The 18,003-nt window shown below is 33.3% G+C and overlaps 1 protein-coding gene across 2 annotated transcripts in view; it reads right to left on the reverse strand.

Moving 5' to 3' along the window:
• Nucleotides 1–613: 613 nt before the first annotated feature.
• Nucleotides 614–18,003, reverse strand: part of Dmxl2 (Dmx like 2) — a 139,210-nt gene continuing 121,820 nt past the window's right edge. For both annotated transcript variants that reach the window (XM_077799441.1, XM_026390512.2), the window contains exons 30-44: nt 16,237–16,367; nt 15,594–15,679; nt 14,989–15,190; nt 13,665–13,782; nt 10,439–10,501; nt 9,561–9,647; nt 9,359–9,480; nt 7,753–7,891; nt 7,127–7,187; nt 6,871–6,998; nt 6,246–6,323; nt 4,422–4,513; nt 3,664–3,716; nt 3,187–3,404; nt 614–2,010 (exon numbers count right to left, since the gene is read on the reverse strand). In XM_077799441.1, the coding sequence (XP_077655567.1) occupies nt 1,801–2,010; nt 3,187–3,404; nt 3,664–3,716; nt 4,422–4,513; nt 6,246–6,323; nt 6,871–6,998; nt 7,127–7,187; nt 7,753–7,891; nt 9,359–9,480; nt 9,561–9,647; nt 10,439–10,501; nt 13,665–13,782; nt 14,989–15,190; nt 15,594–15,679; nt 16,237–16,367 (1,788 nt within the window). In that variant the 3' untranslated portion in view covers nt 614–1,800. The remainder of the gene's footprint in view (nt 2,011–3,186; nt 3,405–3,663; nt 3,717–4,421; nt 4,514–6,245; nt 6,324–6,870; nt 6,999–7,126; nt 7,188–7,752; nt 7,892–9,358; nt 9,481–9,560; nt 9,648–10,438; nt 10,502–13,664; nt 13,783–14,988; nt 15,191–15,593; nt 15,680–16,236; nt 16,368–18,003) is intronic.

The following is an 18,003-nucleotide window of genomic DNA, read 5'->3' on the forward strand; positions in this document are numbered from 1 at the left end:
CTGTACTGAACTGTGGTAAGTTTATGTACTTTTGTAATTTTTGTCAAATTTATATTCTATCTATTCAGACACATTCTTCCTTTTCTCATGAACACTACATAGAGTACTATCCCCACATGAGCTCCTTTACTAGTGTTAGCAGCAAAAGCAGCATTTCACTCAACAACTTTAAATCTGTCTGAAGAAAGTACAGTGAAGTTAGTTTTCACCCAACTAAATCTCCACATTGAGTGTCTTCTTTTTTGTTTAATTTAAGTTGTATATGGACTCAATGCCTTTGTTTTTATGCTGCTAGGATTGAACCCAGTGCCTCACACTTGTGAGGCAAGTACTCTATCACTGAGCTACAACTTCAGCCCTGAGTGTGTTCTTTATCCGGCCCACCAATGTATCTCATTTTGCTAGAATGTCTTCTGGTACATAAAGGTACACAGTAAGTATTTGGGTAAACTGCCTAGTGGCTTAAAAATTCCCTAAACATTTTGTTAAACTACAAATATCAACTGTTAAAACAGTATCAAAGAATGCCACACTAGTTTATTTAAATAAGCCAAATTAAGATAAAATTCTAACAAATAACATTTATTTTTCTTTTACATATGTATTTCACAGCCTGAACATCACATTGCCTTCAGAGAAAGGTGCATTTATACCATTATATTTTACTATTTACCACAAAGGCATTAAACATCCTCATTAACATGATGAGACAATTGGCTGGTAAACAATTAAACACACACAGACATTGGTTTCAGTATCTCAAGAACATATTTTTGGTCATAACCAAGGAAATACATCAAAATATGACAACACTGGCTAATAATTTACAAGCAAATAATATTGAACTCTGCATAGTTTATACAATAGGCTGTGGCAATAAATAATATCACCAATTTCATCAACTATTAACTGGCCACAAAAAGCCTAACATTCATTTTAATTGATATGAAATGCTCTATTGTTGTAGTTTCAACATAGTCTTAAATGTTGTGGATGTTTAACCTTGAATACATGAAAAGAAAAGAAAAAGTACTAACCTGGACCAAGAAGATATGGTATGGTTAACTACAAATATGTCATGTTCACATATTACATTCCTAACATGAAGGCAAATATTTAAATAGAAAAACTAGCAGTCCAAAAAATGTGAATGTGCAAATTGTGAAGAAAACATTGCATTTAAATTTGCACTCATTTGCAAGTTACAGTACTATCTCAGTATAAACACTAACAGGAAAAATATTCAGCAGGAAAGAATGGAAATGCCTCTCACTGCAGAGAACTAGTCACTGCACACTGCTCCAGCTAAGAAGTTTTCTGGTGGTCTAGAGCTTCCAAAACCTCATGACTATCCTTCATTCAACAAAGAAGGCAACTGCAGGCATGCTTCGATCAGTGGTAAGAACAGGAAGAAAAACCTGAATCAGCAACATTTTCTTCCTTAATTTGGTATAAAGGTCCTTCTCATAATTTCAACTTGCTAATTAGCTAATAACCTCCAATGTTTTCTGAATCAGGTTTGCTAAATGCTGTAAAGAATAGCTACCCTTCATACAATACAAGGTTTGTTTGTTTTAAGTATGTCAGCAATATAACAAGGTACATGCACATTCATCCTACCAACCTGGATAGGCAATACTCAGCATAACACTCAGCATGGATCAGATTCAAATTCTACAGAGATTCTCTGTATTGTTTCCAATGTGTTTAACAACTGCTTGGAAAACAGAACTGCCTAATAACTACTGCATTATGTTTTTAATTGAAGTATATATAAAAATAAAGCCCCAATCTTTAAGTCTACAGAATGTCAAGAATTCTATTAGGGATGTTAAAAGCATTGGGCAAAACCCTGGTTTTCAGTGTGCCATCTGCACCACAGGAGAAGATCCGATTGCCCTGGATGATATCAATCTGCATGACTCCAGCTCCAATATTTCTGAATATGGACTGCTTAGCATGTTCATTTTTAAATGAATGAATTAGGCCATGGCCTGTCAATCTCCAAACCTAGTTTAAAACAAGAACAAAGTGACAACAATTTTAAGTCATTAAAAAGAGAGAGACCAAAAGCAAAAACATGGCTCTTACTTCTGCTCCTTGACCCAACTTTCCCATCTATTGCTCCTGTCCTAACAGAAGATTCATTTACTGTCCTTATACTTCCCTTCTTTCAAATTTCTCTCTTTACATCCTATGGTAGTTTCATATTAACCATATATATCTCCAATCTCTAATTCAATAAAATATTTAAACTAATTAAATATATTTTAATGGTAACTAGGCTAATAGCACAATGTATAAGTGTGGTTACTATCTCACTTGTCTAGAAACTTTGCCTCAGTCATATAAGAGTCAAGTACTGAGGGTAGAGGTGGGGGAGAAAGTTCTGAGTAGCCAAGCAAATGTCACACAACACAATCTATACAAGTATGGGGGTTGGGGAATAGCTCAGGAGGACAGCATTCGCCTAGCATGCCTGAGGGCTTGAGGCCCTCAAAAAGACCAAACCAAAACAGAAAAACTTCACGTACTTTACTCAAAATAGGGTTGGGGTTTTTCTGTTTGTGTGGTTTTTTTTTTTTAATTTATTTTTTAGTTTTAGGTGGACACAATATCTTTATTTTATTTCTATGTGATGCTGAGGATCGAACCCAGTGCCTCATGCATGCCAGGTGAGTACTCTGTCACTGAGCCCAGCCCCAGCCCTTGTTTGTGTTTTTGGTGGTGCTAGAGATTGAACCTAGGGCCTTGCACAAACTAGGCAAGTGCTCTACCACTAAGCCATATCCTTAGCCTTCAAAACAGAATTCTTTAAAGCTTTATATTTATTTTTTGAGATGCTGAGGATCAAACCCAGGGTCTTATGCATCCTACACCTACATCAAATGCATCCTACACATTTCTACCACTGCACCTCCTGACTCTCCAGCCCATCTTTAAAGCTTTTTAGTGACCTGAGAATCTAATCATTTTGATCATCTCATCTTCCAGATCAGATTGTTTAGAAAGAGCCACACAGAAGCACAGGATAGGGTGGGGTATCAAGACACTCCACATCTCCACAAAGCTTTACTTCATGCCCTCATGCCAAAGAGTATAGTGGTTTGGTTTCCTTTTTGCAATCAGTCTTGACAGCAAGTAAAGATAATATGTAGTAAATTCCAACTTCTTGTACTGACTCACCTTTATGTTACCTTCTGCTGAACCTGTAGTAAAATATTCCTCACAGGGATCCAGAGCTAGAGCCTTAATAGCTGAGTCATGTGCCTGGAATGTGTGAATTAGTTGTCTCTGTCTGATATCAAAAATGCAGACATATCCTTTCCTACCTCCAGAGATTAAGAGTTGCTGTTTTGGTGCATATTGAAGTACTGTGGCACCGTGATCATGGCATGTGAAACCTGAAGAAGAAAACCAAAACACTTTCCAAAAACAACTTTTATCTTGGGGATTCCAATAATGCTTCAATTCATATTTAAAAATACAGAGATTATGGATGCATTTTTCATTCTAAGGTACACTTATTTAAGTCATTTAATTTTTGAAATTATGACTAAAGAATAAAGGAAAATGCTAAGCAATGTTAGAAAAAAATTATTCACTCATAATCTTAACATGAAATACATATACAGAAAAAGGAAGTTTAAGATCTGAACTTACCATGAATGAGGCTGTTTCCAGGTGATATTAATGTATCCCAGAGGCATACATTTCTTTTAAAGAAACAATAAAAATACATCATAAACAATTGTTCGAAGTCATTATTCAGAACAAATTTTGTCTTCAAGTCAAATTTACTGAATCTTCTTTGTTCTCTTGTTTATAGAGCAGAGATTTTCAACTAAGATGGGGGCAGTGTAAGTGACTGGGTAAATCTCTCTTTTAAGTGTTTATCCTTTTTCAAATTAGTATACAGCCTGTCTTTTACAAGGTCCTATGTGTCATTGCATTCCCCAACCTCATATCTTTTCCAATTACCACTCCAGGGAAATTATGATATGATTTCCTGAGTAGAAGTGATGCTTCTATACCCCTGAGGGAAACCACAGCTGAAAAAGGAGAGATGTTATAGGCATACGTTGCCAATGAAAACAGTGAAGTAAAGAAAATGTTGAAAATTATAGCTACAGAATGTCAAATGCTTGCTAGTTCTGAGGAACTTAAGAGAATTAATCAGCATTTTTTAAGAATGAATAACTTTAACATAAAGATTATACATGCTTATTGCTAGACTACATGAGAAATTGGTTTTGTTTTTCTCTTTTTGATAAGGAAAACCACTCTGAGAAAAGACTTATGTAACATAGTTCTTTTGTTACAAGTGGAAATCCTACTAGACAGAAATCCATATTTTCTAGCAACAATGGCTTTCTGTCCAAAATTTTCTTATTTCTTGTTTTGCATTTCTGTTAGCCTACCTGTTATCATTGGACTGTCCAGATGTGGCAACTAGACTTGAAGAGGTAATAAATGCAAAGTCACTTGTGGCTTTACTGTGGCACTGCCAACTCTGCAAAACAAAGTGAAACTAGTGTTATCTAAAAATCCAATAACATTTGGTATGGTACAAACACAGTTCTGCTAATAACATATTATATGCCTGAATAAGAACAGTGTTTAAAAACAGTCTTGAATAAAGAGATGATAGTAAGAGGATTAATGGACATTTGCATATTATTTGGCTACTTACTATCTAATCTTTTAAAACTGGAAAGAGTAAAAACATGGAATTAAAGGGGTTTTTTTTAGATTATGTAAGAAAAGAAAAGGGCATCAAAGTATATAAACTAGCTGGGCATAGTGGCATGTGCTTGTAGTCATAGCTACTTGGTAGGCTAAGGCAGGAGGATCACTTGAGCCCAGGAGTTCAAGGCCAGCCTGGGCAACATAGCGAGACCCATCTCAAAAAAAAACAAAAGAAATATATGTACTTTCACAAACCATTCAATTATATTAAAAGCCTAATCAATCAATCAATTTTAATGTTAATGACCACAAATATATTTAATAAACTTTAATTATATAAATCATAAAAAAATAATAATAAACCTAAAGGAAAACTCTTACATGCCTATCTAGTGGTAGATAGCAGTGTGAAAGGCTTAAGTTAACATTGTAACCTAAACACAAACATCTACCTTTCTTGTTACCTTCATGTTCCCTACCCATGACCCCAGGTGAAGAGCCTTTTCTAAAGATAAAGGCATTGTCAAAAGTAGTCTGCAAACAGTCTGCCCCAAAAGGCCTTCCTGGCATGCTGAAGGCCCTGGGCAGTCTATGATTCCCCAGTACTGCATTAAAAAAAAAAAAAAAAAAAAGGCCAAATGACTCTTAAGTAGCTTATGTATGTTCCAACAGTGTAGGAAACCACCTACTAAGTCAGGTATGACTTTCTTGTTGGATCAGATGAGGACAGAAATTTCAAGGTCCATTCTTCCCATAAGAAAGATATTAGGGTATTTTAAAACAGACATTTTTCTGCTTGGAATAATCATAATCATTCGGACTGAAGGCAAAATCATAAATTCAAGATTATTTCCATTTGTATAAAGATATTATGGTACAGTCTATAATGTACGAGAAATATCATGTCTCATATATAACTAAGAATGTGTGTATTCTCTAGAAAAGAAAATTTAAAAGTATTTGGATAATTTAGTTCATCCAGAAGGTTCAAGACATTTTCAACCTCTGTATATGAGATCCAGAAATTCCAGGCAAGACAGCATCATCTTCTACCCCTCCTGTGCCATACCTCCCCAGGTGAAAGGTAAGCTTATCTTCATCACCAAGTATTTTAACATGATTTGGATTAAGGAATGAAGTAGCCTATTGTGATTATTTTATATACTCTGGTAAGCAAAATTCTAGAGGAAATGAAAAAATATGTTTAGAACTTGAGTCTTAATTATAAATATTATGAAATGCTACCACTAAAAATTTAGTTTTCAAAAATGGATAAAACTAAATAAAACTGTATTCTAAATTGAATCATAGGGCAAGTCCCTGAAATTTTCCAAATAAGGTTACCCTTCAAGGAAAAAAGCAAGGATTTTTGTTTGTTTTTTGCTTTTAAGGTCATTTCAGTATAAACTAGGGTACAGCTAGGTGGACAATGCTAGGCTGTGACAGCTGGGTGTAACTATCCCCTTCCTAAAAGAACCACCAATGAAATTCAGGGACTGAACAGACACTTTGTAAACGTGTTCTCAGTATACTCTGGGAACCTAAGTGATACTTACCATGTAAGGTTTAGGATTTGATGCAGTTTGGTTAACTTGCCAGATACTCAGAAAACCCTCTCCATCTGCAACACCACACTGTAAGAAAGATGAAAACATTAAACATAGTTTCTTAGAACTCCTGTCAAAGGTAAAATCATTTACGTAAAGGAGATTCACTCAGACCTTACTTAACAAACATCCCGTGCTAGCTCTGCCTGTTGTTATTCCCAAGAAAGTCCAAGTACCAAAGATTCTGTAATCTTTTAAGAGCTTTTCCATATCCATTTCATTACTTTCCTCTAAGCCTCTAAAATGAAACTTATTTAAAAATTAGATGTCTCTCAAGTATTTGAATGTTATGGTGCTGGCAGACATTATCAAAACACTCCACAGCAGCAGGGTTTTCTTCTCTCACAAAGCTTTTGTATCTTTGAATGCATAATTTATTAATCCACACTATATTTTGTGGATTTATGCTTCTATTGGAGAAAAGAGGATAAACAGAACCCAAAAAACTGCCTGCCCTGCTCTGCTTAAATCCAGGGTCACTGAAATTTTTTAAAATATTATTTCATTTATCATTTACTCCTTAATCTCCACAATTATTTTTTAATTAATTTAGCAGTTACTCCCAAGAACTAACCTTGTTGCCTTGGGAGTTAAAATAGAGTCTAGTAACCCTTGCATTGCCAGCTTGACGGAAGCAGACAAGTTGCTGAGGTCGTGTCCATTCAAACATTCGTACACTGCCATCCTGAGCACCTGTAAGATCTGAAACAAGAGGAAAAGTGGAACATAAGTAATTGAAAAGTCAGACTTCCAATATTTTCTGTCGTATACATCAACCTCAAAATGACAGAGAACACTTAAAATTCTTAGATCGTAAATAAAATACTTACAGTATTGATGGACAGGGTGTGAGGTCATTCTCTTAACATTGTGTAGATTCCTTTTCATAAGCTTTAAAAGAAGACAATACATTTACTTAATGTAACGAGAAGAGAAGAGGAAGGAAATGCTTTGGAGCAACACTGATTCTGGTAACATGCTCTTACAACTTTACTGAGATAAACCCTGTATAGATTTGCTGGTATTAAATAGCTTTATCTAGTGATAAAGGGAACTGGCTTCTAAGTGTTTTCTGAACACAATCAGGGGTATCTCCAGATTCTTCAGAGTAGAACATAAACATGGGATCCCTTCAACTACAGTGACCAACAAGAATATTACTGATGCACATTCAAACACAAGTAGACACAAATTCCTCTTTAACTTTACTATTTTGCCTGGTCTGTTCAATTATAAAATAATATTAGAGGATAATAATGGCACTTGCCACTAGGGATGTGAGAAAAAGCATGCATTTGACACTGAGAAACTCATAGTAAATGATAGCTACTATTATCATGGTATACCTACTGTTCACTGCACCTGATCTTTACGATCATACTTATATCAAAATGATGTCAACTTATTTTTCAGGGAGTCCATATGCAGAAACCATACCAAAGAGTAAAAAACATACCACACTAGCTCCAGTGCTGGTCTGTCCACTGCCCAGCCAGGGCAGAGATGAAGGTGGATGCACCTGACTCGCTGGAAGGGATATTGTACTGGATTGATAAAGGGTTGTGGTGGAACCACGATAATCAATATCATCTGAACTGTGGAAAATATTCACATGTTACTGTGCAAGTTTAATTTCCTCTTAACATAAATTCCAATTACAGACCCAAAACATTATTTAAAAAAATAAATAAACATTCATGAGAAAAACAGATACAAGTCTCTTTTTTTTTTTTTTTTTTGGTACCAGGGATTAAACTTGGGGGCATTCAACCACTAAGCCACATCCTCAGCCCTATTTTGTATTTTATTCGGGACAGGGTCTTAGTGCCTTGCTTTTGCTGAGGCTGGCTTTGAACTTGCCATCCTTCTGCCTCAGCCTCCTGAGCTGCTGGGATCACAGGTGTGCACTACCGCACCCAACACAAATACAAGTCTTAATTTAGTACTGCTTAATTTGTTCCCTTTAAGCAAAATGTAAATTTAGACTAATGTGTTCAAGGGCTACTTTACTGTTGCATAAATTAAAAAAATTGTTGTTGTAAACATTTTAGTACAGATTTTCTTTTATTTTAAGAGAGGGTCTTGCTCAGTTGCCCAGGCTGGCTTCGAACTTGTGGTACTCTTGCCTCAAACTCATGAATACCTAGTGTTATAGGAATACAGATTTTCTTTTGGTCATACATAGAAAAAAAGATTAAATGCATTCTTCAAATACAGATATCCCAGGAATCAGATTAATTACATTTTTGTTTTTGTTTTTGTGGTGCTGGGAATTGAACCCAGGGCCTCATGCATGCTAGCACTCTATCACTGAGCTATATCTCCAGAGTCCCAAAATTTAAAAAAAAAAAATTCACCTTTAAAGATTTCTTCAAGTAATAATTTATCATTACATTATAATGTGAAAGTAATATTTATGATTGAGTATATCAAATTATATAGTTATATCTACTCTGATGTGTGATTTAAATCTGGTTATATTACATACTAACAAAAGAAGAATTCAAAAAAACAAGGCACCATTCCCAAGCATAAAATTTTTGAGTACAGAGAAAAGCGAGAGAGAGGGTAAACATGGAGAAGAAATTCCAAAATAGTATTTATAAACACTCTTAGTGCAGTGTCCACTGTCTTAATGAAAAGTAAATTCATCTACATCTTTATTTGTAGAGAAGATATATCTATCAAGTGACAAGAAGAAACACTTCAAAATTACTTATTAAATGTGTTTCATCAATCAGTTTAATATTTTGTGCAAGATATTTTTTGCTTTAATTATCCTGATCAGCTGAATTTACAGAATATCATATAATTCCTGGCATTTCTTTGGGATTAAATATCAAAGTGGCAATTGTTAGCATTAGTCTTTGACATCAGAGATTACTCTGACTCAAACACTATGAATAGTGGAAGAAGTATGAGTAAATTTATTCAATGTTGGTAAAGCTTTTTATTGGCAGATAACCAATTATGTAGTCTCTGTAACAGACTACATACCTATCTCAAGTTAATGATGTTGTGGATATTTCTTGAAGAAAACCACAACTGACTATGAGACACACCTTTTAGATTCTCTGTCATATTCTTCTCCAATCCAAATATATGATTGACAGGCCAATAGAGAAGTAACATCAAGTTCTTGAACATCGTGTGTTGAAGCTAAAACAATTTCGTTACAGTTTGCCTGTAAAGCAAAGGCAGAGTCAATAATTTAAGCAATTTCACTAAAAAGAAGTATATTTTCTATAATAAATACAGTTTTACCTTATTAACAGCAAATGCCATGATCATGTCAGATTCCTTATGAATGATCTTTGCCTTTCCTCCAGGATAGCCCAGGTCAGCTTCAACCTATGAAACACTGCTGAGTTTAGTTGCTGCAGCACAACTCTATATAGAAATATGCACATCCACCAAATTTAAAAGCTGGATAAGAAGAAAATGTAGCAGCAGCAAGAAATATAGTAAGGGTAACTTTAATGTGTTGAGAATTAGTTTTGGAAAATTTGCTTGGATACTCTGATGCCCTGTGATCACCCCAATTATAAAGATTTCCATTGCAGTTGTAAGACAATGGTTACTTGTCACAAAAGATGACTAATATATTTTCATTAGTAATTTAAAACAGTAATATAGCTCTTCCAAAATGCACAAATGTTACATAATAAGAAAGTATACGTTGAGAGGCATAGAGTTCAGGAAAATTTCATAACTAAGGAGCCACATAAAAGAGAAGCATTTCAAAGGTGATCAATAGGGGAAAGTTGGAAAGGATATTTTGCAAAGGAATGAATGAAACCGATAATGACAAGAAAGTTTAGTAGCTTAGGGTCAGAGGTGATAGAAAGGAAAGAAGAGGCAGAATCAAGAAGGAAAAGTAAAATAGACATGCTTTAGAACAGACTGGAAAGAAATGACAAAGTGGAGATGAAGCAGGGAGCAAGAAAGAGAAGAACCAATAGCAACACACAGCAAGCTAAGACACAGTGAAGCATCTCCTACCCTATGCCTCTGAGGTGGAACAGGAGCAACGAGTTCTCTGATTAGTTAACCAGCTGGACAGCCATGGTTAGCATTAGAGATGAGGGGTTAGCTCTTTAAATTTTAAAGAATGAGCTAAATAGAAGAGCAGAGAATACTACCTTGATGTGGCAATCTTCTGCTATGCAGTTTTGTTTGACCTGCTCCACATGTTCTTCTACAGACTAAGTAACACCACACCGTCACAAACACAAATACATGCATGAAATGAAATTATAAAGAGAATGAAAAATTTCAAGCTGAAATGGCCACTCCATCACTTAAAGATGACAAAAATGAATTTGAAGAATCAAGAAAAAATAATAAAATGTCATCAGATAAACATAACACAAAGCAAAAAGGGCAAAATTAAAATTGGTGTGACTATTACACACAAAAACAAAAGCTATTTCAAAACAAAATAATAGCTATTTGTATACCAGTATGGAACTTAAAAGTTCTTACACTATAATATCTGAAAATAAAGTCCACTTTTAAGAGCAGATGCATTCTATACTTCATAGATTCCCATTCTTTAGGGGTTGACTTAAAATATAAATCAAAATATTTATTTCTAAATAGATTCAAAGTACTGGTAATTATTTCACTCTTACTCACATGAGTAATCACATTTTTCTCCTAATCCCATGATTATTGTCCCTCATAAGTAAATGTTTAATAGGTGAGGCATAGGGAAAAAATATCATAAGAATAACTTATTCCTGGTTGATGACAGGTCATAGAGAATAGCTACCTTCAGAACTAATATTCCTGCTGTGCTGGAAACCTTAAACGGTATGATCAGAGCACTAAACTTTTCCTCATACCTCTTGATGTGACTACTTTTCTTTCAGCATAAAAGGCCATGCATATTCTAACTGTGCCATGAAGACTCCCCTAGGGTTGCAGTAGCTGACAAAGAAGTGCCCAAGAAATACAGGACAGAGTGTCAATATGGGCTAACTCAGTGAAAGCCAAATTGCTGAAGAATCTATTTGCCTTAATTAGCTGAGTTTGCCACATTTATCAATTTCACAAAAACCAAATTTGTGGAATATTTTTAACATTCAATGAGTAAATATATCTTCCTATGAATATATCTAAAATTCAAGTATTTCCTTGGTATATACCTAAATTTAAGTATTTTAAAAATTGCTTTTTAAAAATTATTCAACACCAATATTTTCAGGGTCAGTCTGTCAATTTTATCAGTTAATCAATTCATTATTAAAATTGATTATCAAAAACCCAACATTTATAAAGATAAAACACTGTTATTGGATAGGTAATTTTAATTTTTCATATTTCTGAGCTTAGTGACCAGTTTTTGCCTCAATAACATTAACTATTTTTCATAATTTTTTTCTTTTTCAGCAGATCTGTTTAATATCCATGAATCCTACATGGTTATTTAAATTTAGATTAATTAAAATTAAGTAAAATTAGAAATCTAGTTCTTCAGTCACACTAGCCACACACCCAAGGGCTCAATAACCACATGTGACTAGTGACTATTACACTGGACTATTTAGAGAGAGAGATTTCTATTATCACAGTGCTACTGGACAGGACTGGTCAAGAAAGTGATTTCATTCAATGTTTTCAAATCCAAAGGGGTATAGAATGAAAAGCCTTTCACCCAACTCCCAGCCATGTGTTTACCTTCCCTAAAGCCAACCAATGATTATTCAGCATTTTAAGAAATGTTCAATTTCTCTCTGTCCTCTCTACTGTCCAAGGGAACTCTCTGCTGGAGGAAAAATAGCAGAGACTACAGCTGCCAATCCCAAGACATAACAAAGAAGAAACTACAGGAGAGAGGAGAGTTAAGGAAGAGCCAGCTATAAGGGTTCAGGAAGATTAGACACAGCTGCTTCCCACAGCACTTTAGGCTCTGGCAGTCCAACCAAATCCAGTTGCTATGGACCTTATCAATAGTTAAAGCATATTTTTGGTAAATCATTAAGTTTAATAATTTGAAGAACCAAACACTCAGAAAACTGATGCTTAAATAGAATGGCTTTCTATGAATAATCAGAGTCCTAACTGAGCAAATATCTTTTATTTTAAATCTGTTTCTTAGATTCCTATCTTATTTTATGAGATTTGTTCAGCATCACTACAGGAAATGTTATAGCCAATGGCTTAGATAAAAGAGGCAAATAATGTGGCTCTGTGACTTCCCTAACAAATCCTATGTTGGTAATTTCAATACTATCAGGATCTTTTGTTTGTTGTTTAGAAAATTTATAACATGCAGGAATCAAAAGTCTCTAATAGCCCATTCCCCCTACTTCCTCATTTAATTTTTAAATTAATGGTATGTCCTGCTGCTCTAGGTATGGGGAAAAACTAAAAAGTAGTTCTACCATTGCCCTTGGGAAACTGAATCCTCTAGACTGTCCTTCTCAGGTTTTACTTTACCAAGTGAAATATAATTCATTTTTCTCTTCTCATAGACTGTTTGCCAAACTTTTAATCATATCTGATTACTACTCTAAACACTTTCTGAACTGACCAATTCCTCACTGACTGGCCAAGTTGATTGAAAGGTTTATATAAAAGATCTTTGATAAGGAAGAGATCATTTGCCAGTCATCTAAATTCCTGATTCTTCTTGAATCATGTAAGGCATTATGTTACTAATTATATTAGCTTTAAAATCACCATGCAATGCCAAACTTCTGCCTTGCTCTGTAGAAGCAATAATTATTCATCTTGTATTTGGTATTTCTGTAATTTAATCTCTCCCAAAATTACCCTGAATTTGCTGCTTCGAAATCTGTTCATTTCTAAATACTTAATAAATGATTTTAAAGGGCTCTGTTCTATTTTTTATTAAATGATATTTCGAGAATCTTATTTAAATATTAAATTCCCAAAACCATCCACCACAAAGTTGTTACATAAAAAAAGTCTAAAAGCAAATATACTAAAGGGAGTACCAACATTCACTTGAGTATATATGATTTATCAAGGGACTTATGTTCTTTCATTGCTAAGAAATGAAAATGACAGAATTTTATCTTAAAAGAAGTTCACTGGGGCTGGGGTTGTGACTCAGTGGTAGAGTGGTTGCCTTGTGAGGCACTAGGTTCGATTCTCAGCACCACATACAAATTAATGAATAAATAAAGGTCTGTCAACAATTAAAAAAAATATTTAAAAAAAAGAAGTTCACTGTTTGCTGTAGTTTAGTAATTTTAGCTATTATCCATAATGTATGAAAGATACTATAATAGTTTGAACCAAAAATAAATTTTCAAAATAAATCAAGTACTGAATTAGGAATACTAAAGAAAAATTAAACAGAAAAATTATAATAGAAAATATATTTCTTAAAAATACCTCACTCTGTTTTCTTTTCTTAGTGAAAATATATCTAATAAATGTCTCTTGAAGGACTTCTTGTTTAACAAGGAAATGCCAAAGTCGCTTGACTGGAAGTGCAGAAGAATCTCGGGACCTATTAAAAATAATTAACATACCACAATATTTTAGTCTATAGGAAAAGGGTTTCATGTATGCAGATACTTATTTTGAAAACTCTAAAATCTATTGCAGAGATAGCATTGAACCCAACAAAATTTTATGATTATTTTACTTTTATTTTTTAGTTCACCTAAAAAGAATTCCTTTATCCTATAATTATTTAACTACATCAAATGAACTGGTTGAGCGAAGTATCAAATGAATTTCTTATTACTCTCTTTTAAAATTACACTTTAGGTTGGTCCTGTTAGTTAAAGCAAGGAACATAAAGTGACAGATAACATTTCTAATGGCCTAAGATTAAACAGACTTGCCCTTTCAAGCTTATGAGCAATACTCCTAATCATGGCCAGCTGCTTCAAAAAGAGCATGCTTCTATGTTTAACCTGATTTCAACATTCCACATTGTATATATGTGTGGAACATCATATGATACCCCGTTAATATGTCCAAATTGATTGAAAGGTTCATGTAAAAAAAATCTTTGAAAGAGATCATTTGCCAGTAACCTAAATTCCTCATTCTTCTTGAATCATGTATGACAATACATTACTAATTCTATTGGCTTTAAAATCACCATGCAATGCCAAACTCGTATTTGGTATTACGGAGCAAGGCTGTAGTTTATGCTCTCATGAAATTATCTGAATTTGTTGCTTCTAAATCTGTTCATTTCTAAATGCCTTTAAAGGGCTCTGTTATATTTTCAATTAAATGATGAATCAGAGTACAGTTTTTGTATAATTCTTATATTTTTAATGCACTAGCTAAAATTTAATTTTAAAAAAGCCATGCTTTTTATGAAAAGGGCCTGAGGTGGGCATATAAAAAATCAAAACATCAACAAAAACTCTTACTGTGTCAATTACCCACATAAGTTCAGAAGCATTTTGCATATGTAGATTATTATCAAAATAAAATTTCTCTAATAGTTCTGAAAATAACAGAACAGAAATATAGAATAAAGATACTTTCCTGAATATAAAAGAAATATGTCTTTTGAATAATATGTAATTCTGGGGAAAAATAATTTTTTACCCAGATTTCTGCTTAAAAAAAAGACTGCAGATTCAAAGTCATGAATGTTTAGTTTTAACTTTTCTGAAAGTCATATTGACAAAATATGACTTCCAGAAAAGTTAAAGCTAAACTGTCATCAGCAGTGTAAAAGCTTTCTTACTTGAATGGAGTATTTTCAGGTTCCAGCATTGCTTTATTTCGAAGAATAGCTGGTCCAGCTCCGACTGAAAGATCAGTTGGATATGTGTTGATATAGTTAGGGGGAGGACCTTCAAATTGATCCATTTTCTCTTGCAGGATCTGTTCCCAGTTCTCCAAGTTTTTAATTACAGCAATACCCAAGGGTGATGTTACAGGCAGCTCTAAATAGATGATAGAATATGTCATTTCATTTTGGTAAAATATATTGATCATCATTCACATAGAGCCAAGACAGTTGAAAATACTGATGATTTTGAAAATGTTTATCTAATGCAATTTAGAGCCTCAATATTTTCAACAAAACAGAAGGCTAGCTCTCTAAAATGAGCTAAGAAAATATCTAGCTTTCCTGGTCAAGTTTCTTGTTCTTTAAATCTTCTATGTATACACAGTAACTCTTGTTATCATAGGTTGGAGGCTAAAATAAATAAGACTTTATAAAATCTCCAATGCAGTATTTGTTAAGTACCAAATGGCCTTTTATATAGTTTTTTTTTTAAAAAAAAGAAGCTTGATGGTAATAAATTACATTTAATAATATGAATTCTCAAATTCCAAACTCACCAGAGAATTCTAGTCCGGCAATAGGAAAGAAATTCTTGACATTGTAAAGTACTAGCTTAACCATTGTCAAATGCAGAAGAGCCCAGCTATTTAAGGGAGAAAAAAAAATTCTCATAAATTGAAAAATAAAACCATGGGAGAAGCAATTGTAATGTTCCCTACCAAATGTGTAGCAAAATCTCCAAACCCCACTCCCCCAAAACTACTACTGAATTTTACTATGTAAAAAATGGTATCTTTGTAAAAAAAAAAAAAATGGTATCTTTGTAGTCTGAAAAATAAATACACGCAATAATATATCAAAATTGCCTTATCTGAAAATTACCTAGTAGAAAATATTTATCACATGGTCATATGGAATCTAGTAACATATTAATAAATTACCTAATAAGTTCTAACAGCACATCAATAAATTGCATGTTTTTCCTCACTAAAAATGTGTTTATAATCTTTACAAAAGGTTTTCTTTGAGACTGGATATGAAGGAAACACTCTGTAGAAAAATTTACCTCAAAGGTACAAAATTTCTAACTTGAAAATGTAAGTCAATTCTTAACATAACTCATGGTAAAAATGTCATTCGAAATGAATAATGCCAGGATTGCCTACAAAAGATAAAAAGGAAAAAAAAGGCCTCATTTACCTATAGGAATTTGGATCTTGGTGCTCCTGTATTTGTGTGTCTGAGAAAAAGGCATCATCATCTTCTTCATCACTATGAACACTTTCATCAGAATCATATATTACACCACTATCAGATAAAGGAAGAAATGGCTGCGATAAAAGTAAAATGATTTTTAAATATGTAATTAGATATATAATTTATATACTATATAAATATACTTTTAAGCCTTAAATATATATTCTTAAAACATAATTTTAAGAATTCTTATTTAATATTGAACATGTTAAATTGTGTCAATCTCAGTTAAAATATTCTTTTGCTGTTTCTAGACTTAAGAATAGTCAAGATAACCAGGTAAAACTCTCAGATTAATAAAATAATTAAGTAGCTATATATAACATTTTTAAAGATCAATAATTTTATTTTTACAGATAAGCAATAAAATGAAGGAAATTATAAACCTTTCCATACCTACATAACAGACTAAGAAGCATAAAACTATGATTTTTAACAAGTTAATTATAGTTTTTTTTTTAACTCTGTATGTGTTGCTATAGGCTGAACTCTTGTGCATAATGCATGCGCTTTCCTACTGACCCACATTCTAAGCCTCAATTTGTAGAGGATTTAAATAACTAAAATAAAAATTCCTATGGGGATTACTTTTCCTTTTTTTGAAATTTAATGAGTCTACAGTTAATAGGGAAAACAAGAGTAGCTGAGAAATCATTTTATGCATGAAAGATATAATTTGTTAGTAAATATTAAAGTAGTAATTAAGAAGTACAGTATAGATTTTGATGCAAAGATATAGTCCAAAATAGTGTAAGAATTTAATCCATGATAAAGACAATATCATAAGTCAATGAGGGGAGAGGACATTATTTAATGAGTAATGACAGAAAAACTACTAAGCTATTTATGGGAAATAAGAGATAAAGTCTGATCCTTGGTTTATTCTAGATACAGAATTAAAAAGAAGAAGAAAGAAGAGCAGGTGGAAAATAATAGTAAACATATTTATTAATAGAAAAAGACTTTCTCTACATAAAAATAAGGCAATAAATCATAAAACATTGACATGATTAAATACTTTTTAAAAATTCTATGCATCAAAACATCAAAATTTAAAAACAAATGAACTGGAAAAAGTATTCCAAGTAAGATACATCAATACTATCATTAATAAAGCATAAGAAAGGGGAAATACTGGGGAATGATATTGCTCAAATTATATTGTTTACATTGTATGCATGTACATATATGTAAAAATGAATCCAACTATTATGTACAACTATAATGCATCAATAAAAATATGGAACAGTAAAATGCTAAAAAATTAAATTTACTTAGAGGAAGGAAGGAAGGAAGGAAGGAAGGAAGGAAGGAAGGAAGGAAGGGAGAGAGGGAGGGAGGGAGGGAGGAGGGAGGGAGGGAGGGAGGAGGGATGGATGGTGGATGGGTGGGTGGGTGGATGAGTGGGTGGGACTGCCTATATACAGCCACATGCTGCTTAACAACTAGAATGTATTTTGAGAAATTCATTGCTAGGAGATTTTTTTCATTATGCAAACATCATTAATTACACTTACACTGCAATATGACACCTAACTTATATTTTTAAGCACACTTTATTAATTCCCTGGTTTTCTAACTAAATACAATGAAATGAAACTTGATCAACATTTCAAAAGATAAAGCCAGAAAGATCCTGGAAGAATAAGCAGGAATCCTGTTAAGAGTGTAAACCTGGAAACCTGCACTCACAATTTGTGTAAGCCAGTG

The sequence above is a fragment of the Urocitellus parryii genome, chromosome 6 (assembly GCF_045843805.1).
Source record: "Urocitellus parryii isolate mUroPar1 chromosome 6, mUroPar1.hap1, whole genome shotgun sequence".
NCBI lineage: Eukaryota > Metazoa > Chordata > Mammalia > Rodentia > Sciuridae > Urocitellus > Urocitellus parryii.